We start from the raw sequence: 23,342 nt of genomic DNA on the forward strand, positions 1-23,342 counted from the left end.
TTTTTTTCTCTTTCCTTATTACCAGGGACTTGTCCCTTTGAAATCTGTGGTGTGTGTTACTTAACTCGTTGTGCTCAATGAAATAGGACGGTATGTGTGGTATGGCTACACAAAATTTGGAAATAGCTGAAATGACTTTTGAAAGTAAAGGAAGAGAAGACATATGACTGAGTTTTTATTGTTATTCTGTTTTCAATGCTTGCTGAGTCCTTGGTAGTTTCCTGGGTGTGGTTGTTTCCTTGGACTAAGGGCTCCCAGAGCACGGGGCCGTGTGCCAAGGGCACGATGGCACATGGACTCCATGGTGCTTCTGCCCCAGCTGGTGCAGGAGGATGGAAGTGACACAAGGAGGGCACACCAGGGCACTGGTGACCCACTGTTTTCACTCCTTTCCATTGGAGATCCTCAAAGGATTTACACACAGGCAATCTCATTTAACACTCAGGATATTGTTCGTTAAAGGCGATCACTCCAAACATGAGTGGTGTCCAGAGATTGTGCTTTGACATTTTAAAGGTTTACACATACATGATCTCACGGGGTTATACCTGAGGTCCTGCAAGGTAGCAGGATGGGCACGGGTGCTCTTATTTCACTAAGACTAGAACACTGAGTAGGCTTTATCGAGAGCTCTTGTGTGCCAGACACTGTGCTAAATGGTTGACATGCGCTTCTTCACTTGATCCTGTGAGCTGGGTATGGTTCATCATCCCGTGTTACTGCTGAGGAACCATCACTGACTTGGTCAAGGCTACATGGTGTTAAAGCAAAGCATCGGTATGCTGGTATCACAGAGGAAGAAATGAAGACCCAAAACTGGCTTAAATCCTACCGTTGGGCCATGGTAGCCTTGAGAGGAACCAGTTGGGTTTAACTCCAGCCTCTTTGTTTTCTCTAACAGACTGGTCTGTATTTAAAATATCACATCAGTGGTGCGGGACAACCAGCTTCTCCAGTTGTAGGCATGGTCTTTGATGGGGTAACCTAGAGGGGGGCTGTCTTTGGCTTCCTCCTGTTCCTGTACAGGGGCCACCGGTAAATACATTCCTCATTCCAGGTAAGGGAATGAGAAATGACCCAAGGGAAGCACCCCCCGCCCCAACCATCTCAGAATCTTTTCTTTTCTTGCAGAAGGTAGAAGTACCGATGATGCTGAGGCTCCTCAGGGAGCAAAGGATGTTTATGATCCAGACCATCGCTCAGTACAAGTTTGTCTATCAGGTCCTCATCCAATTTCTCCAAAACTCCAGACTCATTTAACCCCCGCATCCCCAACGGCAGTTCCTGGAAGAGGGGCCCAGCTCCATCTCGCGGATGGGGAAACACCTCCAGACAACATCTGTTTCCCAGCAGGGCGCAGATGGCCGGAGCAGGCAGAGACCGCGGACTCCCTGAAGGCGGGAGCCAAGATCACTCGCAAACATTGTGTACTATTTTATATGAGATAATTTATTTTTTCCTCCTTCGGGATAACTTTTGTGAATCATCCTAACTCAGTTTTCACAATAATATAGTCTTTTCATTTGAACCACATTTTGACTGATCTGCAGTGTAAATAGGGCTGTATGGAGGGAGGGTTGCCTGGTGCATCCTTTGGCGGGGGGGGGGCAGAGGCAGAAGGGAACACATCTCTAGTGAAGTTGGAGCCAGATTTGTGACCAACCCTGAAATTCATCAGCCTAATTGCTCATATCCAAATCAAAGATGGCAAGAAAATGAGTGCATCCTAAAATATAAAGCGCTAAGACCCTATTTCTGAAGGGGAAAAGCAACACTATTCTCTTATATAGGGGGATCCTGTGGCTTGATGGGGGCTTTCCAGGTGACTCTAGTGGTAAAGAACCCGCCTGCCAATGCAGGAGACATAAGAGACACATGGGTTTGATCCCTGGGTGGGGAAGATCCCCTGGAGGAGGGAATGAAAACCCACTCTAGTATTCTCGCCTAGGAGAATCCCATGGACAGAGAAGCCTGGCAGGCTACAGTCCATGGGGTCACAAAGAGTCAGACATGCTGAGTGACCAAACTACGACACCGTTGGTTTGCTGGTCACCGTCCTGAACTTCATAGGTTAGTACACAATAAAGCATGTTCCGGGTGCTTTCCCTCTTGCTGACTTTGGGGAATTCTTCTGTCATCTGGCTTCTCTTGGTGCAACTTTTCAGTCGTGGCTTTGTTCTTAAAATGACTTTTGTGGGTATTCTATGATGTAGTCCCCCACTGCTTTTTTCCCCCCTCCTGAGCTGTAAATACGTGGAAAGAATGGCACCCAACCCACCAGAAGGAGTGCACCTTTGTGATTTCCAGCCACCACACAATAGACGGGTGCGGAGGCTGATTCCCAATGGGCTTCTTTGGAGTATAAATCAACTTGGTTTCATTCCTGGCCAGGTATGAAAAACTCAGTTTCACACCTGAGTCTGTATTTGGACTCAGAGTATCTGGCGAGGGAGGGTCTCTTCCCTTCTCCTACAAGGACTGAAGAATCAGTCAGGAGTAGAGCTTCTACTGAGCCCCCTCGGGTCTGGAATTTTGCTGAATGATCTGAAGAAGGAAAACCACTAGGATGACATGTATTTTCAGCGGATCAGAGCTCATAACTCTCACGAGGAGATGCTCAGAACACAGATCAGCAGCAGGCAGAGAGGTACTTGTTTCCTTTTCCTTAGAGACTTTCCATCCTTGGGATACTCTGCCATTAGGGATGTTTTAACGGTTGGTCTGCAGTTACTGGCTTATTGTTGATGAACCACATCAGTATTCCTCTTTCCTCTCTCAGCCCCCCGCGTGGGCACTGTTGATGTCTCATGTGGGCAGCGAGTAGATGTGCAGTCTCTTTGAGCCCATCACTCTTGGACCTCCTTTCAACTCACCCACTGTTGCCACTTGGTGCCGAGGGAATATTCATGAATGAACAAAATGTAGAGAAGTAGGTTCGGTATCCAACTTCCTAGCCAGAGTTTATATTAAAACGCGAAGGAAAGCATTTAAAAGTGATTCCCCGTATTTTGTTTTTAAAAACAAATGCTTTTGGTCCTTGAGCCCATTTTGCATTCCTTTTCGCATCTCCGGTAAATGCCAACCTATCTCCTGTTAAATTAGCAGCAGCCATTTAAAGTCCTTACAGTGGCATCTGCATTGTAATTGCCCAGAGATGCTTTATATCTGGGAAGCAAGCCAAGGAATAAACCTTGAAGCAAAGTGTATTAAATTAGTTATCTAGTTAGAGCTTTTGGAATGAGTTCCTGACGACATATCAAGTCTGAAGCTGGAGCTGCCGGGGTCTGTTGCTGCAGTGGGGAAAAAATAAAAAATGGAAGGGGAGAAAAAAAGACACTGTGTCACCACAAGGCTGTCCAACACTTTCAGGCCTCTGGGTTTGCAGCTTTTCTGGTTGAAATGTCTTGTTTCTTTCATCCATCTCATTTGGATGCATTGACCCAGGGTTCATCCTTGTTTACTATGGTCCTTGGACCAAGGGGAGCTGAGTTTGATGTCTTCATCCTTGAGCTGAGCTGAGGCTGCCAGCAAAGCCAGATCATGTCCTGCTGTGCTTTACTGGAATCCGTAGGCTCTAAGGAGACACCACCTTTTGGCTGTATTTATCTTTAGACCCATCTCTTTCCCTGGATGGGAAGCAGATAAGGATTTGCTGGCTTTAGGCAGGGATGCCAATTGCTGGTCCCTTTATAGGCAAGGAATGGGGTTCCTCCCCTCAGCTGGAGAGAACAGTAAGGTCAGGGACATCTCCACGTGGACTGTTCTGAGTAATAAACTTTGGAGAACTTTACTTCTACATTTGTGGTCCTAGATTGAGAAGCACGACTATTGTTTTGACTGTCATTAGTCATTTGCCTCCAAGTTCCTTGGTCCTCTGGCACCTTCCTCCATCAGCCTGGATAGAGGGTCCTTGTGGGCTCTGCTGGGTGGGGTCCTGTGGGACTTGTCTATTGGCTGCCCAGGACACATTTAACCTTTATCCTGCCTACACTCAGCTCTTTCTATAAACCCTGGTGGCTACAGTAAGTCAGCACTCTGATCCAGTTGCCGACCTTTCTTATCCTTTTCCAGGTTGACTCCTATGAAATTTCCAGTATTTGGACCATTTTTAAAATTCACAATGACAGAAAATTCACAATGACAGAAAATTCACTTGGATCAACCTAATATGTACAGTTTCTTCCCCTTGATTAGTGTGGATCCCAGTGTGCCATATGTCTTTTCTCAAGAGCTAATGAACACGAAAGCGTGTACGTTGGGTTCTTTCTGTGAACCTGTGGCCTTGCTGCAGCGACCCTTGCCTCACTTGATGAGTGGGCTGTCCCCTGGGGCTTGGAGTCACACTTTGCAGAGATCCCCGTGCACTTTGGATTCTCATAAGCATATGTCTGGGGGTTTTCAGCTGTTGTTCTTTCTTGATGTATAGTCCGTATTAGCTGGCCTTAGCCCAGTGGTTATGGAAAATAATTGTGGGCCCAAAGGTGTCCAGAGTGGCAAAGCAAAATGTGCTTTCAAATCTCTCCCCCACTTCCAGTCATGTGTATGATGGAGAAAGTGGGTAGAGTTATTGATTTTGGGGGGGGGGGGGAAGGAATCTGTCAATCAATTGAGATCAAGGGGTGGGTAAGCACAGGGGCCTTCTAATATGTTTGCCAGGAAGCTTAGATTCAAGGAATGGAGATTGAGTCCCAGGTATATCAGTGTTAATCTACCCTTCATTCCTCTTTCGTGTTGGGAATAACTGTCAGCATCCTAGAGTAAGAAACTTCCAGAAGCACCAAGTAATTCCTGTTGGGCTGTTAAGGTGGCTCTTTGTGGGAATTGTTTCCTCGTGTTTTACCAAAGATTCTTCTGCAACTGTGTTTTGTTTTATGGCCTAGGGATTTTATCAGGCATTTATCATGCTCTTATTTACTCATTTCTTTTTGTGAGCAAAGTAACAATTCATCTAGCACTACTTTCCAATGGAGAAATTTGGGGTTTTCATGGAGACTGCACAAAATTTCCATTGGTCTAGAACTTTATGGGTGACAAACTAGTTGGGCCTATGGGGTTAAAATAGTCCTAGTTGGCCCTACCAGGTGGAAATCTCTAGGACGTTAAGATTATGTTTGACACTTCTGAGCTCTGAGCAAGGTAGCAGAGTGGTCTTTCTCTTTGTCTCAGCTTCTAAGACATTTGGGGGCAGAAGACCTTACTGTTAAAAGGAGCAGCAACATTCCTGGGAGAAATGGGCAGGTGTATTCAATCAAATTCTGCCGACTCATATGTATTACCCTGAAAATTCGATGACCTGCTTGCCGAATACTCAACCTTTATCCTGCCTGCTCTGAGCTTTTGAATTTCCATTAGAAACTCAGAGGGGTAGGTGTTTTTACCAGCTTACTACTTTACTTATTTTTTCCAGCTTATTATAGCTGCATCTTCTTTCTCAAGGCCAAACTAAAAAGTTCTCTGTTAAATGTCCATGAGGCTGGCATTGAATATCTGGCATCCAATCGATGTCACAAGACCGCATAATTTATTGTTGTTTGGTGCCGTAAAAGGGAGGATGTGCATCAGTTCCTATTGTTCAGCTTCGGTCAGCCTTCCCATTTTAAAAATAAATTCAAGGACATTTTAAGACAGGAGGGCATGAGCTGATGGGCAAGCCTGACTATGATGAACATCTGTCTAGAAAGTGTTCCCTCTGCATGCTTTGGGCTGTCAAGGCCATTCTTTCCCCAAAACACCAGGAGCTTGCCCAGAGAAGAGCTGTAAATGGGGGGAGGAAGAGGAAGGCTTTTATAGATCAGCTGTGGAGTTGCTATCAAAACGTTCTGGACTCTAAGAACTTTTTGAACTCAGTGGTGTCTCTCCTACTCTGTCCTTCTCTGCGAGGTCAGAGGGGTGCAAGTGAAGCCTCACTCCTAGGTAAGACCTGGCTGCAGTGGGAAGATCGATGGCACCCTCGCTGGTCGTTTTAAACTGTGTCCTCGCTGTTGTGGAAGAGCTTGAAGAACGTTCTGCGTTCTGCTCCCTGCCTCGATCCACTGCTCAGGAAGACCCCTCCCCTTGCTTGCTAGTGGCCCTCCCTTTGCTGGCAGCCTTTTCAGCAGAATGTTTTGCTCATCCACGCAGCTCTGGAATCAGCCATCGCTGCTCCTGGGCGTCTTGACTGTGTCTCTCCTGGGGGCCCCCGGGTGGCTGCAGAGTGGAGCACCCCCTTCCCAGCATGCCATGTTTGTAATCAGCGCATGAGAACCAGGAGGATGTCAATACATAACGGCAGTTCCCTGGCTCACTTGAGAGCACAGGTGGGAATACTTTCTGATGTCACCCTCTCCTTTCTAAGAGCACCCTGCGTGCACTTAGGAGGATGCCGACCTTTCCTTTTCTCATTTGCTTTTATGGAGCAGCTCTCGACAGCAACACCTTTTCCTTCCTTACCCTCCTGGTGCAACCCTTACAAAACGGTTGAATCTAGTCATAGGGACTCACTCTTAAAAATCTCTCCAAATTATAAAATTAGGAAATCTAATTCTTAACATGCTTTTATAATTTCAAAACGTAAAATCTGGCACTTGCGTGGTTTCAAGGAATAGAATCTGGCAAATGGAAGTAACCAGAATGAAAATAGCCAGGTGCTGTCAGCAACCAGGAAGCTGACCTTCCACCCTCTCTTTCCCCTTGGTGATCAACACTATCATTCAGGACTAGAAGGGATGAACGAAAAGCTGGATTCGATAATCAGTCCTGTTTGAACAAAGATGGCAGCAGTCTCTCAGGCTTATTTTGAGGTGACCTTTTATGGATCCCCAGTGACTGCCTTTGGCATAATGACACGTGTGAGTCAGATCGTCTCCAGCCCCTTCCTGCAGACCGTGTTCCTTTCATCGTGGCCCCTACAGAGCCTAGCTGGTCTGGTGAAACGGGTGAAGCTCTGGGCTCTTCGAGGACTTTTTACAAGCTGCAAAACTGTCTAGGGAGGGGCAGGATTGCTATTCATCCAGTCTGTGATGGGACCTTTCTTCCCAACCTCCTCCTCAAGGGAAACACAGAGGCCACCTTACCTGACAGAGGTCTTGGGGACAAGCCTGGAAACATTGGATTGGGGTCTTTCTGTGCTTTGGGGTGGAACTGTTTTGCTAACAGCTCAGGAATCCTGCTCCGAATTGAGCTCGGCTGGCTCTCAGAGCAGAGGTACCTGGTATTCTCAGCATTTCTCAGGGGCCGCCCACCTCCCTGAATTGCAGTGTTAGCTAATAAATACCTTCAGCTTGGAACTGAGAGCTGTAATTCAGAGCCATTTTCTGCCCCCCACGTGAACACTGTAAGATGTTACTGCAACTTCCTTTGACTGAACTTTCTTGCCAGTTTGGAATCTTTAAAATCTATCAAACTTATCCTTTCAAAAGTAAGGTTACTCTTCATCAGAGATGATTTCCTGTGTATGTCCTTTGTTCCTTCAATAGTCAACTGACTTGCTTGAGGATATATATGTAAATGGGATAAAAAAGGGTTTACATATGCAGATGACTATTAAATGTGTAACCTTATGTAACCTGTGTTACATCAAGTAACATGCTAATCTGTTTTGTTTCACTGGACTGTAATTGTGCTACTTAATTCAGTATTTTGAAGTTTTCCTTGGTCTCTGTCTTTAATATGTTGTCAGTTTTTATATCATTCAAGCCAGTTGACATTTAATAGGCCTCATTTCGGATGTCCAGACAAGTCCCTAATGTAGAAACCGGTTTGTTCTTAAGGTTCTTGAGTCAGTCCATGGAAGCCTTCTGACATCCAGCACCACTGAACTGCAGGGCTGTCAGCCGTGCGTGGCTGGCTGGCTGGCTGGCTGGCTGGCTGGCAAGGGCTGACCTGGACATTTAACCACCTATCGAGTTCTTGCTGTGAGACATGCATTCCAGAGTGGGGACTTGGGATCCTGAGAACACATTCTTCTCCCCGAGGTGTCCACTTGCTACCGTGCAAGATGGAAGTCCAGTCTCATTACGACAAGTTAGTTGTAAGGAGAGGGGGAGGGGGAGACATTTATAGGATATTCCCTGAGTTGGGGAGTGATTAATATTCAAATGTCAACTTTACTTTTATAGACTCTCTCTCGAAAATATTAAAAGCCTTAAATAAATCTATGCATGCTCTTCTATGTGCTTTTTTTATATCAGTAAATAAGCTTATGCTTGCCAGTTTTATACGCAGTTATGAAGTGTATGAAACTGACTTTTGACAGTATTTTTGCACTGTTTCTTATCTGTTTTTATAAAGTCTTTAGATATTGGTCCTAGTTGTGTATTGTTTTACGTCCTCACTGCCCTTGTCATTGCTGTAAAATGTTTCATATGTGCCTTTACAAATGTGAGATCTTTATTCTAACCTTTTTTGTAAAAGATATCTATTGACTTCTAAATGCAATAAACTTTTTTTTTTTTTTCCAGAGAAAACAGTTGAATCTTTTCTGTACTCTGTATGTTTTGCCTTAGTTGAAAGCATCTGCTCACTTTTAGGATTATTTTCATAGGCAAATGTGCCTGGGAAAAACCTTCTTAACTTCTTTAAAGCCCATTTATTTCTACCCACTTTTCATTCCTGTATTAACACGCTGAAGAATTAATTTGAAATTTCCCAAAGTCATCATTGTTAGAACAAAACCTGAAAGGGGTAATTGCTAGGTAAATGGAGTGTGAAGAGCCTAGAAATGGAGCTTTCTCACTGCTAGTGATAACCCTTATTAAACACCAAGAATGTGCTGTCCCCACCCCACCGTCATTTATTTACATCCCGATCTGTCGAGGGAGAGAAGACAGGCAGAGGCTGCTATAGAAAACCCAAATTCTCGTTTTTGTCTTTCAAGTTTACTAACAGCATGACTCATCTCTTTAAAAATGGCTTCCCAGGTGGCGCAGTGGTAAATAATCTGCCCGCCGATGCAGGAGACACAAGAGATGTGGGTTCGATCCCTGGGTTGGGAAGGTCCGCTGGAGGAGGGCATGGCTACCCACTCCAGTATTCTTGCCTGGAGAATCCCATGGACAGAGGAGCCTGGTGGGCTGCAGTCCAGGGGGTTGCAAAGAGCTGGACACAATTGAGCTGGGCAGAGCACAGCCCCGGCCCGTATTTTCAGCCAACCGATCAACCGCCATAGACTCTCACAGGGAGCCCCTGGTGATGAGGGTGGACACTTTTCTGTCTCTTTGATGAGTAAACAGGGCACTATAACCGCTTCAGCGACTAACCCACTTTTCAACCCTATTACTGTACAAGGAGTCACTCACCCACAGAGGCGTCCTGGCTTGTTTCACCTCATGAAGATGGGAGGCACCATAAGCCACAAGGGGTGACAGGAGATGCAAGCAGACTTCACTAAACACATGGGTCATTCTGCGTAGAAGCTGACTGTGGCAACAAGACAGTGATACGTCTTCAAAAGAAAAACGACGTCGTGTTTGAAAAGAACTATCAGGAGATCCTCAGAGCCTCAGCTCCCCTCCTCTCACAAACACCCCCAAAATCACAACTGTCTGCAGCACCACCACTGATGAGGTAGCTGGAACCCACCAGCAAAGATCTTCTACAACTAAAGACACGAGAGAAGGAACCGCAACGAGAAGGGGCAGCAGGGGCAGACTCGGGACATCATCAAGTGCCACGCTCCCTGGGTCCCGGGGTGACCCACAAACTGGAAAATAACTCGACTGCAGTGGTTCTCCCACAGGAGTGAGGGCTCTGAGCCCCCCATCAGTCTCTCCCGCCTGGGGGTTCTGCACTAGGAAGATAAGCCCCCAGAGCACTTGGCTTTGAAGGCCCATGGGACTTAATTTCAGCAGCCCCACAGGACTGGGGGAAACAGTGACTCCACTCTTCAAGGGTGCACGCAAAACCTCTCGCACTTCGGGACCCAGCAAAAAGCAGCAATTTGATAGGAGCCTGGGCGAAACTGACCTGCAGGTCTTCAGAGGCAGGGATGGCTGTGGCTTATCCTGCAGATATAGACACTGGCGGCAGCCATACTGAGGGGCGTTCTACCACGTGGCCACTGGGGCAGGTGCCATCGTGGGATCCTCCCTCCAGTGCATTAGTGCCCAAACTGGGCCCCACCCAACAGCCTGTAGGAGCCAGCGCTGGGCTGCCTCGGGCCAACCAGCTAACTGGGGAAGTGACACAGCCTCATTCATTAGTACACAGGCTGCCTAGAAGCTTCCTGAGCCCACAGCCACCTCTCAACACACCTTTAGACGGGCCCTGCCCACCAGGAGTCCAGCATCCACCTCTGTCTGCCAGCAGACAGGCCCCAGCCCTGCTCTAGCCTCTAGACCAGCCTTACTCACCAGGGGGCAGACACCACACCAAAGAAAACCACAACCCTGCAGTGGAATGAGTTCACCCAAAAGAGAGACCAGACCCTACCCTGGAATCAGCCGGTCCCTGACACTGCCCACTAGCAGGGCAACACAAGCTTTCAGACACCCAGACTCCACACCCAACTGTGTCAATAACCGGTCTCCAATGACGGTCTCCAGTAACCAGACCCAGGAACTGGGTCTCCCCTGGCCCTCCCAGCAATCCGACAACAGCTCTGGGATCTCCGAGCCCCGTAACCAAACTCCAGGACCCAGCTCTGCCTACCGATAGGCCAGCACTAAATCCAGGGCCTGGCGTCACCCACCAGGGGGCAGGCAACAGCCCTGGCGGCTTCTGGGCCCTGACTCTGCCCACCAGTGAGCCGGCACCACCCCAAGGCCCCCAAGGGTTCCACGGCCAGCTGCCTCAAGACCAGGCCCCACTAACCAGCAGCATCCATAAAAGGCAGGGATGACAACCAACCAGACTAGGGGCCAAACTTACCAGACCACCCACATAGCCCCCCAAAAGAAGGATACATGCAGCTCTTTTAGGGGGCACTCCTCGAGCATACAGCTTGGGCAACGAGAGGGGGACTGTTCTGCTGGGAAACAGAGGACGTCTCCTACAGAGGGCCACTTCTCCAAGGTTGAGAAACGCAACAAAGCTACCATACACATAACATACAAACAGCAATTCAGACAAAATGAGGTGGCAGAGGAAGATGTTCCAGGCAAAGGAACCAGACGAAGATGCCAGAACAAAGTGAAGTGGAGACAGGCAATCTACCAGCGAAAGCGTTCACGGTAATGACTGTAAAGGACTCGGGGGAAGAATGGATGCACAGAGCAAGTTTTTAACAAAAAATTAGAGAACAAAGAAAACCAGAGATGAAGAACACAATAACTGAAATGAAAAAGACACTAGTTGTTCAGTCACTAAGTCTTGTCTGACTCTTTGTGACCCCATGGACTGCATCACACCAGGCTTCCCTGTCCTTCACAATCTCCCAGAGTTTGCTCAAACTCATGATGTCCGTTGCATCAATGATGCCATCCAACCAGCTCACCTGCTGTCGTCCTCCTCTCTTCCTGCCCTGAGTCTTTCCCAGCATCAGGGTCTTTTTCCAATGAGTCGGGTCTTTGCAGCAGGTGGCCAAAGTATCGAAGCTTCAGCTTCAGCATTAGTCTTTCCAATGAATATTCAGGGTTGATTTCCTTTGGGATTGACTGGTTTGATCTCATTTCTGTCCAAGGGACTTTCAAGAGTCTTCTCCAGCATCACAGTTCAAAAGCATCAATTTTTCAGTGCTCAGCCTTCTTTATGGTCCAACTCTCACATCCGTACATGACTACTGGAAAAAACCATAGCTTTGACTAGATGGACCTTTGTCCATCTAGTGGTCTCTGATGTTCCCCCAACCAACAGAGGGGGCTTCCTTCGTTACTCAGATGGTAGAGAATCTACCTGAAATGTGGGAGACCTGGGCTCGATCTCTTGGTCGGGAAGGTCCCCTGGTGGAGGGAATGGCAACCCATTCCAGTATTCTTGCCTGGAGAATTCCACAGAGGAGCCTGGTAAGCTACAGTCCATGGGGTGGCAAAGAATCGAACATGACAGAGCGACTTTCACTTTCACCCAACAGAGGAAAACACAAACTTCAAATCCTATTATGTTTTTTATTCTCTTTCATCATTCATGTTTGCTCAGGACATTACAGTAGTCGTGAAGGGAAAAATAACTACAGTTTTAAATCTTCGGACACAATCTGTCCAAAGTATAATATATGAAACCATGCCATTATCTCTTGGGGTGGTGGGGGGGGGAAGAATTCAAAACTGAATTTGATATTTTAGGTCAAAGATTAAGATCAATGTCCATGTGCAAGGTTTAAGTGCAAGTCATGTTTTCATTCAGTGAGTTTACAGAAATGCTGGCGTGACGTCAATGATCTGAAATAGTCAACTCCTTGAAGGTTTCTGCACTAGGATTTAAATAAAAACTAAAATGTCGGCATAGTTTCAGTGGCTTTCAATTTCCTGTTTGATCTCAGAAATGTACGGATGGTCTTTGCCATGAGCTACTTCCATGATGGCGATGGCCTAGGAGAGAGAGGAACAGGGGTTGAGAGTTTGAAGCCAGCCCCGTCCCTCCCCTAGGCTGACTTTAATTCAGGCTAGACTTCTCTGCTTGACAGTGCAGGATACTAAGTGGCTGTCAGAGCCTCTGGCTTTTTAAAAAAAAAAAAGGAAAAAGACAAGATTGTCTCATATCTAGTCACCCAGTCTCTACTGTTGAGGAAAACATTCTTCAGTAACTGAAGAAATGATAGAGAAATGATTTAGGGACAAACCTTTCTGATTTTAGTTCATATCACTAATGCGTAAGACACGACTAAATCATTTTTCCCTTTCGAAAAGTGTATGCTGACGTCTTTTTATGTATTCTTAAAAAAACCTAAAAATAGGCATGAGGAGTCCAGAGAGAATATATTTAATAAGATTTCTTTCCAATGAGAGTGTGGTGGCTCCATCCTTCCTAGCTGTGTGACCTTGGGCAATTTACTTAACCACTCTGTGCCTCAGTTTCCTCATCTGTAATAATGAAACAGGAGCAATACCGCCCTCTCAGAGTTGTTGATATACATCAAGTGTTTAGAACAGTGTCTGGCATATAGGAATTACATATCCAATGTAATCCATAATAATTTATCTTGCTTTTCTGTGTTCAAAGGTATTATTCACAGATAGAAACACTTAAATCATTCCCATTCCCTCAAACAGGGAATTTTTGGCAGCTTGTGACTGTTGACCAGCCTTCCTTTCTGTTCCTATTCTCTTCCTAGGTCTCAGACCAGCGGGAGTGCAGGTCTTCAGGAACTGTGTGACTTAAATGTCTCTCCTCACTCCCTGCATTCACCTCAGGACATGCGTTCCTTCCTCAGATCCACTCTATCCTTCAGGGATCTGCAATCAGTTTACTTACTCTGCAACTGAGACCTAACTGCTTAATGTTCCTCCAACCTCACCGAGGCAATAAACGTTGTCTTAGACAAACCAATTCCGTGGTTCAAAACCAGAATATTTGATCCTTAACTCCCACGTCCAGGCTGGGTGGGCCCTGGCACTTCCGTCCACCATGTGGGACCGTATTCCATCTTCCTGTATAGTATACTGGGGAGGTTTGGGCAATCTGGAGGGTTTGGCATCCAGGCCTAGTCCATGACCCTAAGGTGTTTCTCTTAGTGGTACAAAGAGACTGTCCCAAAGGTTATAGTTGATCAACTTTGGGCTTCTCCATAAATAACGACTGTCCCAACGATTGTATTTCATCAGCTATTGACATCCATAGAAAGGACAGTGACTGTGCTTCTGTAAGGAAAGAGGCACGGCCCAGCGCTCTCACCCACTGGGCACAGGGCAGCTGGCAAACACCACGCCCAGAGTCTTGGTTCTCCCTGCGTGTTTGTCCCGGCATGAGTGGGTAGACTTGAAGCTTTCAACTTGGAAAGACCCCAGTTTGAATGAGAACCTCACCATGTACCCTCAACAAATTACTTAACCTGCTTGCATCTCAATTTATTCACTGGGAAAGCCTGTCTCATTTTTTTTTTTTTTTTTGAGAATTAAAAGAAAAGGACCACATGAAGGTCCTGGCATGTAACCAGACTCAGTGAACACTGTCAATGATTATTAGGTTCACTTTAAAAAGCACAATACTCACACTGAGGGCCTCTCCAGGCCCAAATGCCTTGACTTTACCACAATTGGGCATCATGAATCTATAAACCCTGAAGAGCAGAAATTTGGAGAATTCCTTCACCACAGTCTTCTGACCTATCCTTGGCCTTTTTTTTTTCCTTTTTATCTGTTATAGTGGATCAGAAAAGACATTTTAATAATGCTGGCCTCTTAGCATGGTCATATTCAGCACTTCCAAGGCTTCCCAGGGCACAAGGGCAGTACCCCCTTCACAGCTGTGAGCCTGTAGCCACAATGTGGACGTACCTTTCTCAAAAGGAGGGTCAGGACGCAAACTTGCCAAAGGCGCAATTACTTCGTCCCCTGCTGCCTGCAAACCCACCTTTGCCCGTTCCTATGGCCAGAGGGTGGCCCATGGCTGATCATTCTCTGTGGCTCTATCAGTCACCCACGTCCCGCAGGAAGGGAAGTGCAAGGAAAGGAAGTGCAAGGCACTGGGCAGCCCAGTTGCATCACACACACACCTTCTTCAGGGCTCTCTCCCCAGCCGCTTTGTTCTCCAGGCCCATGTACAGTCTTCCTAGCTTCAGCCACATGGAGGCCACATTGAGGGAGTACAGAGGGTAGTGCTTACTGGAAAAAGAGAAGACAACAGGCCCCCTTGTCACAGCTTCCGAGGGTCCACAGGCCTGACACAGTGAGCCTGTGGCTGCCCAGCTGATGGCTGCACTGTCCACAGCAGCCAGGCTCCTCCAGACCCTGGCAGGGGCTGGGTGGAAGACATGGATGGTTCAACCCTGCCTGCTCATTGTGGATGCACTTCCTTTTATGCAGTTTGTGTGCTTCTGAAAAACCACATAAAATCTACAGGGGAGAGCCTACATAAAGACACAAATAAACACAAAATTCAATCCTAGCCTCAGATTTTTGTTTTACGTGCACCTGCTGCAGGCATTGGGAAAAACGTCTTTTAAAATAAATTCCTGGGACTTCCTGATGGTCCAGTGGTTAGGAATCTACCTTCCAACACATGGGACGCAGGTTTGATCCCTGGTCGGGGAAGAAACATCCCACATGTCTTGGGGCAGCTAAGCTTGTGTGCCTCAACTAGAGAACCCGCATGCCACAACTACAGAAAGCTTGCACACCGCAATGAAGACCCAGCACAGCAAAAAAATAAAAAGGTAAATTCCCTCTTTATGAATATGCCGTCACGTTAAAAAGACAGTATCCTTAAAGATACATACACACCAGTGAATCAAGATCTCAGCTTTCTGTCACACTCTATGATGTCATTTGGTTTAGCAAAATTATAAGCTCTCTAAAGTCATACTTCCTACTTCTTTTCTCCACTGTCCAAGAGAGGGCTTTGTATACAAGAGGTCTTCTCTTTCTGGTTTCAACTGAAGGCTGGCTGATAGGCCTGCCTAGGAAAGAGCCATCTCCCTATGAAGAGCCCAAGAGGCTTTTGGGGGTGGGGAGGTAGGAGCTGGAGGTGTTTGTTTACAGGCTGGTCTGTTTTACCTGCTGTGTCCTCAAAGTCCATAGACACATTCACGCTGTATTCCCAGGCATGTGGAATCCCTGGGGATGCCCACAGTATCAAATTCTTCCCTGGTAGCTCAGTTGGTAAAGAATCTGCCTGCAATGCAGGAGACCCTGGTGGGATTCCTGGGTTGGGAAGATCCCCTGGAGAAGGGATAGGCTACCCAGTCCAGTATTCCTGGCCTTCCCTGATGGCTCAGACAGTAAAGAATCCACCTGCAATGCAGGAGACCTGGCTTTGATCCCTAGATTGGGAAGATCCCCTGGAGAAGGGAATGACAACCCTCTCCAGTATTCTTGTCTAGAGAATTCCATAGACAGAGGAGCCTGGTGGGCTGCAGTCCATGGGGTTGCAAAGAGTCAGACACAACTGAGCCACTAAGCACGGCACAGTGACTCAGGGAAGGCAGTGCTGGGCCTCCCCAAAGGGCCTCCCTAAAGCTAATAAAGGGTGGAGCATGGCAAGCCCTGCTGGGAGAGCAACCACAAGGCCAAGATTCATGCACGTTCTCTCTCCCCGTACAGATCTCAAGGGGGGAAGTGTGCATGGACTTCCTCACCCATCTCAGGAAGGACAGGTTGTGAGATTATCCCCACAGGATCAAATTCTGCTTCTAGAAGCAGATTTTAGGAGCTGGCTGCCCCGTGGGCTCCCCCTGCTGGCTAATCACGGCACTGTGGGGTAAGTGGAGGACCAAGTGGTTAGTGGAGATTCAGATTAGACACAGGTTACAGCCCTGATCTTAGAACCTGAAGGAGTACTGAGGACTAAGCAAAAGCACCCGGGTGCCTGACACACAGAGATTTCAGGTGCGATGCCAAGAGACTCGAAGCCGCTTGGTCTTGAAGAGACTCTGTGACATTTAACAGAAATATGTTTAACAAGCACCCCAGTGATCTGATCTAGGTCAGCCTGGCCCTGAAGCAGCTAGTCAGAGCCGCCTCCTGTCACCCACTTTAAGGTTTATTAACCTTCCTAACCCTCTCGACAGGAAACGTTCCCATGATTTACATTCATTATTATTACAGGTTAAAATCCAACTTACTTTAATCAAATCTACGGGAGAATATTAAATAACTGCAACCAGCAGTCCCAGAGTTTCCTTATTTGCAAACTGAGTGAGTGAGTGAAAGTCACTCAGTTGTGTCTGACTCTGCGACCCCACAGACTGTATAGCCCTCCAGGCTCCTCTGTCATTGAGATTCTCTAGGCAACAATACTGGAGTGGGTTGCCATGCCCTCCTCCAGGGGATCTTCCCAACCTACAGGTCGAACCCAATTCTCCCGCACTGCAGGTGGATTCTTTTCCACCTGAGCCACCAGAGAAGCTGGTGCAAACTGAGGCTGCACTTTTAAAAAAGCAAAAGAAGGAGATGGAAAACAAAAGAGCGTTTCTGAGGCCACCGCTAACCAACTACTCAGAGCCATTTAACTTAAAAGGCACAGCAAGGAGGAGAAACCAGCCGGTGGCTTTTCCACACTGGTCTGAATTAACTCCAGTGAACAGTGCATCCTGGACGGGTCCTAGGAGGGATCCTGCCCCAGCCCTCCCCTCACCCGCTGTCACCTCAACCTGCCTCCCTGGGTGTCTCTTCCGGGTGGTGGAGGGCACAGGCTGGGCCCAGGGGAGGCACCCTGAGCCTGCACCTGCAGATGTCATGGAGAGGAGAGAAAGCTGCTCCCGGCCCGCTCCAACATGGCAGTGTGAAGACACGGGACGGCCAACGGGCGCATTCCAAACCACCCAACTCTACTCCAAGCTACGCTAATGGGAAGAGCCCGTGCAATCACCTGTAGGGCTGGATGATTTTCTGCCCGTACCGCAGGGCTCCCTCCCAGTCCTGCATGTACAAGCAGACGCCCATGGCCTGGTACATCATGTGCAGCATGTACACGTTAGTGTCCTCGAACACGCAGCTCATCTTCTCCTGGCTGAGCTCGCAGATCTCCAGCAGCTCACTAGGGGGTGCTGTGGAGTCAAGGAACCAACCGGCCTGGCAGTTCACGAGGACGCTTCCCAAGGGCGGGGGGCAGGGAGGGGGCGGGGGGGGGGAGGGGGGCGGGGGGAGGGGGATGGGGGGCGGGGAGCAGCGGAAATGGGGCAAGGAGTTACTGTTTTGCCCACTCCACCCCCAGCTACACCCTCTGAAAAAGTAAATTACAGAAAGGCAAGCAAGTGAAAGGACTCATATTTTTCTGGAAGGAAAAAAAAACCTAGGAAAAACGGAAGACCTCAGCTGTTAAACACAACTAAAGAATTTTAGCCACAGGGAACACAGCCTTCCTTCAGCTGTGAACAATGTTGATTAGAATAAAAAAATTCTTCAATCTTCTGGTTAAATCTAAATCCTCACCCAAGCTGGGAACTTTTGCTAAAGCTCTTAAGGAAGCGTTCTCCAACACAGGAAAGTTCTTTCTTACGCTCAGGAAAAAAAAATGCCTTTCTTTAATTCCCTTTCACTGGTTTCCTTTCTTCAGTACAAATCTATCCAAGAAAACGCTATAATATGGTGGTTAAAAATATGGATTGTGCTGGCAAACCTGGGGCAAAATCTTGCCCTGCTGAACAGCGTGCCCTGGGCAAATGACCTGCTACCTATAAGCCTGTTTCCACCTGTTACACAGCAAAACCCTCAATAAGGTGCCTTGCCCAAAGGAAGATACTCGATCAGTAAGGGTCTTCAAGGAACTGTTCTCCACTTTTAGAAAATAAAAGCCACCCACCAGGATGAGCTCCTGAGCAAACTAGTCCAACAAAGAAAAATAAGGGCAACGAAAAAAAATAAAATAAAAAATAAGGGCAACGTTGTGAAACACTGACGCAGCTGACTACAGGTCGTGGATGGCCAGTAAGTCTTCACCCTGGCCATCCTTTGATAGGAAACGGCTTGCCTTCAATACTCAGAAACCCACCCTTCTCCTGCTTCCGGTGCCCAGCTCGCCAACGGTGCCCCCTGTAAGACCGGGAAGGTTGAGAAGGATATATTTGTAGTGCTTGGCTCGCCGGAACTCCTCAATGACATTGCGTGCGTATCTGACCATGTCGCGGATGGTTTCTGCCTTCGGGGGGTCGTTCAGCTTCCGAATTTCCACCTTGGCCTTATCCTGAGGGAAATGGCCATAGGTTACTTCCCATGGAAACCATACTGATGGGTGAATCTCTCAAATAGAACATTTCCCCACCCAGAGGTACAGGCTTGCCCCTTCTAAGGTTACGAAAGAATGAAAGGGAATCAGGCAGCGGGAAAGTTCGATATTCATTACCTACCCACAGAAAGACAAAACTACTCATTTTTGAGGTGCTTCTTATCGAGGCAGGACACCTGCCTCGATGTTTGCTGTGGGCAAATATGTCTTCACACATCTATGAAGTCAAGGGAATAAAATAAGGAGGGGAGGCACTGACAAGGTAACCTGGGCGATGTCCGAGAAAATTCTGTGGAGTCTGGTGAAGAAGTGGGAATGCTGGAGAATGCTGTCCACCCCCTTGTGGGTGGACCTCGCTGCTCATCTTTCTCCCTCCCCTCTCTTTGGAGCATCCATTTCTTTTAAAGAAATAGCAATTTGGTGAATTCTTCTCTTCTTTGTACAATGTGATGGAAATGTTTTCATCAGCTCTGAGAATCAAGTTGGAACAGAGACCTGGTCTGACTGGATCCCCTGGGCTGTGCTAGTAAAGCAGGTTTAAAGGCTCAAAAACACAAGGAGGAGACGCCCAACTCAGGCAGGGGTGCTCGCTTGGCAGAAAGGTCCCGAGAGAGAGCTGAGTCAGCATCTGTGCTGGGAGAAGGTGCTGACCTTGTCTTTGGTGGTACACTCCTGGCATTCACAGGTGAAGAAATAAGAATCTCTTAACCGGTCATTCCTATCTTCCGTTGGGTACAGGAGGTCAATGTAGCTGGTAAAAACCTAAAGTGAAAAAATGAAAGCATTAGTTGCTCAGTCATGTCTGGACTCTTTGTGACCCCAAGAACTGCCACCTACCAGGCTCCCCTGTCCATGGAATTCTCCAGGCAAGAACACTGGAGTGGGTTGCCATTTCCTTCTCCAGGACCTAGGGATTGAATCCCGGTCTCCTACATTGCAGGCAGATTCTTTATCGTCTGAGACACCAGAGAAGCCCGATAAAAATATAAGGGAATCTGAAAAGTTGGTTTGCCACAGGCCAGCTCACGCTGTGTCCTCCCTGTTTGGCTCTGCAGACACTCCTGATGGTGGCTGTGAGGAGGGCCACAGCTCAGCATACAATCTTCACCCTAACACACTGAATTCCTTCAACTGGTGCCACTAGTGTTGTCCACCTCCTCTTACAGAATCAAAGGGTCCCTAAAGTGGTAAGTTGGAGGATTCAGAGCAGCCCTGACTCCCTCCTCCGCAGAGAGTGAGCTAGTCTTTGGCCCAGCAGTGGATGCCCTTGTGGAAGGGAAGCAAAGGGCACCATCAGCAAAGAGTCTGCTTGGCCTTGGGATGGGGCCTGCGCTGTCTCCGCTTGGCCTTTGTTAGGCGTCTTTTATCTCACGACCTGGGATGGCTCACATGCACTGCTGGGTGGCTGGTGGGGAAGCATGAATGTGCATATGTGGACACACACACACACACACACACACACACACACACACACTTCCCTTTATCCTGCCACCAGCTGGCGATGGAGCAGGAAGTCAGATCAGCAGGCTGGGACAGGTCAGTGCAGGAGGGCACAGCTCCTAGGCCACCAGCCCGCTGCTGCCTTACCCAGCCAGGCCGGAAAACCTGGAAAAGTCGTACCTTTGGGCTCATCAAGTCCGCCTGTCCTTGCTTTTTCCTAACAGTCTCTATAACTGAGACCTGGAGCATATGGAGGAGGCCGGCATTTAACTGCCCATTATCTACTCATTGGGACAGCACTGGCGGCTCATCCCACATCATCAGGCAAACGTCTGACGGAACAGATGGGTGTCCCACAGCCGTCACTGTGCCAGTCACCTCGGGTGCTGGCAGGCAGGCCGGGGTGGGGGACCCACACGAGCTGGGTGCTCACAGGTGCCCTGAGCTCTCCCCAGCCTGGAGGGCAGAAACGGACACCCATTGGTGCTCATTGGACACCCCAGCAAATGGCTTCCTCCCATTTGAAGGGCAGGTCACCCCCAAAGCAGCAACTCCCCCCCAAATGCGGAGGGTGAATTTCTGATGGGTGACAGCTGCTGCTGCTGCTGCTGCTGCTGCTAAGTCACTTCAGTCGTATCCGACTCTGTGCGACCTCATAGATGGCAGTCCACCAGGCTCCCCCGTCCCCAGGATTTTCCAGGCAAGAACACTGGAGTGGGTTGCCATTTCCTTCTCCAATGCATGAAAGTGAAAAGTGAAAGAGAAGTCACTCAGTATTGTCCGACCCTCAGCGACCCCATGGACTGCAGCCTTCCAGGCTTCTCCATCCATGGGATTTTCCAGGCAAGAGTACTGGAGAGGGGTGCCATGCAAAATCACAGGAAGGAGGCCTGTCCTGCCCGGTGGCCAGAGCCCTCAGTGCTTCGAAATGACTGATGGGCATGGGGTGCAACAGACAGAAGGGCCCAGAAGAGGGCGACAGAGGCCGCTCAGCATCACCGCTCGTGGTCCAGACACAGCCAGGGCAGGTGACAACGTGCTCCAGGCAGTCCAGGAGCGGGGGCCTGGGGACTTAGGTTCTGGCTGACGGGTGTCGGCTGTTTTAACAAGAGGTGCTGGGGCAGCCTCCACAAGACATTCATAAACTGAGACACCCGGGTCGTCAACAGGGTGCCCCCTGCAGGACGCATTTCCTACAGGATGGCAAGTCTGATCTGTACATGGGACCTGCAGTCCCAGTTCAGCTGTGGCTTATTGAACACCACCCAGAGAAATGGAGCCTTTGATCATTTTGCCACACTAATCATATTGAAAAGATTCTAAATATCCAGGCATGTAACTTAAAAAAATAGCGGTAGTGTTAGTCACTCAGTCACGTCCATCTCTTTGTGGCCCCATGGACTGTAGCCCAGTCAGGCTCCTTGGTCCATGGAATTCTCCAGGCAAGAATACTGGAGTGGGTAGCCATTGCCTTCTCCAGGGGATCTTCCCAACCCAAATTATTTTAAATGAAATGTATTTAAAGTGATTACATTGCCTAAAAATCCAAGTGTCTTGTTATGGACATCAGGATTTAAGAACGTATTGTATACATCTGGTCGGAGAAGGCAATGGCACCCCACTCCAGTACTCTTGCTTGAAAAATCCCATGGACAGAGGAGCCTGGTGGGCTGCAGTCCATGGAGTCGCTAAGAGTCGGACACAACTGAGCGACTTCACTTTCACTTTTCACTTTCATGCACTGGCGAAAGAAATGGCAACCCACTCCGGTGTTCTTGCCTGGAGAATCCCAGGGATGGGGGAGCCTGGTGGGCTGCCATCTATGGGGTCGCACAGAGTCGGACACGACTGAAGCGACTTAGCAGCAGCAGCATACATCTGGTAAGGGCTGGTCAGCGTTCTCAAGGGGAGACACCTGACGCGGTGGTTGTGGAACCACATGGCACAGGACAGAAGGGAATCGCTGAGCAGGCTCGCCCCCTACCCTGAGGCTGGGGAGGGCAGCTCGTGGTGGCCCTGACCACAGACTGCCTCTCCCCACCCCATCTGAATTCCATCCCCAGGAAGGGAACTGTCCCAAGGGCAGAGGTGCAGGGGATGTGATGTGAACGCACCATGTGTCATTTGGGGCTGTAACTCATTAGCTACTGCTGGGTTGCTTTGCTCTTTGGGGGGGAAGAAAAACAGGCCGAAATTCACGAATCAAAAGTGAACTCCATTATTTGGAAGTGGGAACTCAGAGCCTCTAAGATTTCATCATGGTTATTTTGGCAGTCTCGTTTCTCTATAAATCTCTGTAGATCTTTGTGAGGAACTTTATTCGAATTTAATCTTCCTTGTTCCCCCCTCCCTTTGGCCACAGCTTCCCAGGTGGCACTAGTGGTAAAGAACCCACCTGCCAATGCAGGAGATGTAAGAGACATCTGGGTTCAATCCCTGGGTGGGGAAGATCCCTTGGAGAAGGGCATGGCAACCGACTCCAGTATTCTTGGCAGAGAATGCCATGGACAGAGGAGGCTGGTGGGCTACAGTCCATGGAATCACAAAGAGTCAGACACAACTGAGCGGCTAACACTTGCACAGGTGGACACGCTGAGCACCCAACGGGAGCGAAAAGTGTGGACTCCACGCCACAGGTCTGATCCTGAACCCGGAGGACCCGAGGACGGTACCCACCGCCACAGCCACCCTCAGCCACACACTCACCTCCTCGCCCGGGTGGATTTCCTGCACAGCTCTGACTTCGGCCAGGGTCCCCTTGTAGGTCACAATGACATTGGGGCAACAACTATGATTCATCAGTGCAACACTGTCAATCAGAAGAGAAAACCCAACATTCTCAGGAGGCAGATGGACTGTTCAGCTAACTCCTTGGCCACTTACTTGCTAAGTTATGGAAACTGTGTCTTTGCAGGACATTAAAAAAAAAACAAAAAACTAAGAGCTGGTCTAAGGGGCTGTTCTGCATGCATTTATAACAAGATCTAACATCTTAAATTGGAGCAATAGTGAAAAGTGAAATCTGCAAAGCAAAACAGTGATATCTAAGCCAAAAACGAAGAAAAAATAAAAACACATAATAAAGAGTGACAACAAATGCCTTCCTGTTAGATGCAGGACTCAAAACTCAACACCCCCAGTGGACTGCTCCTCCACTGGGCACTGTG

The 23,342-nt window shown here is 48.3% G+C and overlaps 2 protein-coding genes across 6 annotated transcripts in view; one reads left to right on the top strand and one right to left on the bottom strand.

Moving 5' to 3' along the window:
- The window catches only part of PTPN14 (protein tyrosine phosphatase non-receptor type 14), a 187,848-nt gene extending 183,295 nt beyond the window's left edge, over window positions 1–4,553 (top strand). For all 4 annotated transcript variants that reach the window (XM_052653613.1, XM_052653614.1, XM_052653616.1 and 1 more), the window contains one exon: window positions 1,132–4,553. In XM_052653613.1, coding sequence (XP_052509573.1) covers window positions 1,132–1,260 — 129 coding nt within the window. In that variant the 3' untranslated portion in view covers window positions 1,261–4,553. The remainder of the gene's footprint in view (window positions 1–1,131) is intronic.
- Window positions 4,554–12,006: 7,453 nt separating this feature from the next.
- SMYD2 (SET and MYND domain containing 2) overlaps window positions 12,007–23,342 on the bottom strand; it is a 53,542-nt gene continuing 42,206 nt past the window's right edge. For both annotated transcript variants that reach the window (XM_052654165.1, XM_052654167.1), the window contains exons 7-12: window positions 22,882–22,984; window positions 19,387–19,497; window positions 18,573–18,693; window positions 17,380–17,554; window positions 14,567–14,675; window positions 12,007–12,443 (exon numbers count right to left, since the gene is read on the bottom strand). In XM_052654165.1, coding sequence (XP_052510125.1) covers window positions 12,363–12,443; window positions 14,567–14,675; window positions 17,380–17,554; window positions 18,573–18,693; window positions 19,387–19,497; window positions 22,882–22,984 — 700 coding nt within the window. In that variant the 3' untranslated portion in view covers window positions 12,007–12,362. The remainder of the gene's footprint in view (window positions 12,444–14,566; window positions 14,676–17,379; window positions 17,555–18,572; window positions 18,694–19,386; window positions 19,498–22,881; window positions 22,985–23,342) is intronic.

Source organism: Budorcas taxicolor, chromosome 16, assembly GCF_023091745.1.
Source record: "Budorcas taxicolor isolate Tak-1 chromosome 16, Takin1.1, whole genome shotgun sequence".
In the NCBI taxonomy this organism is placed as follows: domain Eukaryota; kingdom Metazoa; phylum Chordata; class Mammalia; order Artiodactyla; family Bovidae; genus Budorcas; species Budorcas taxicolor.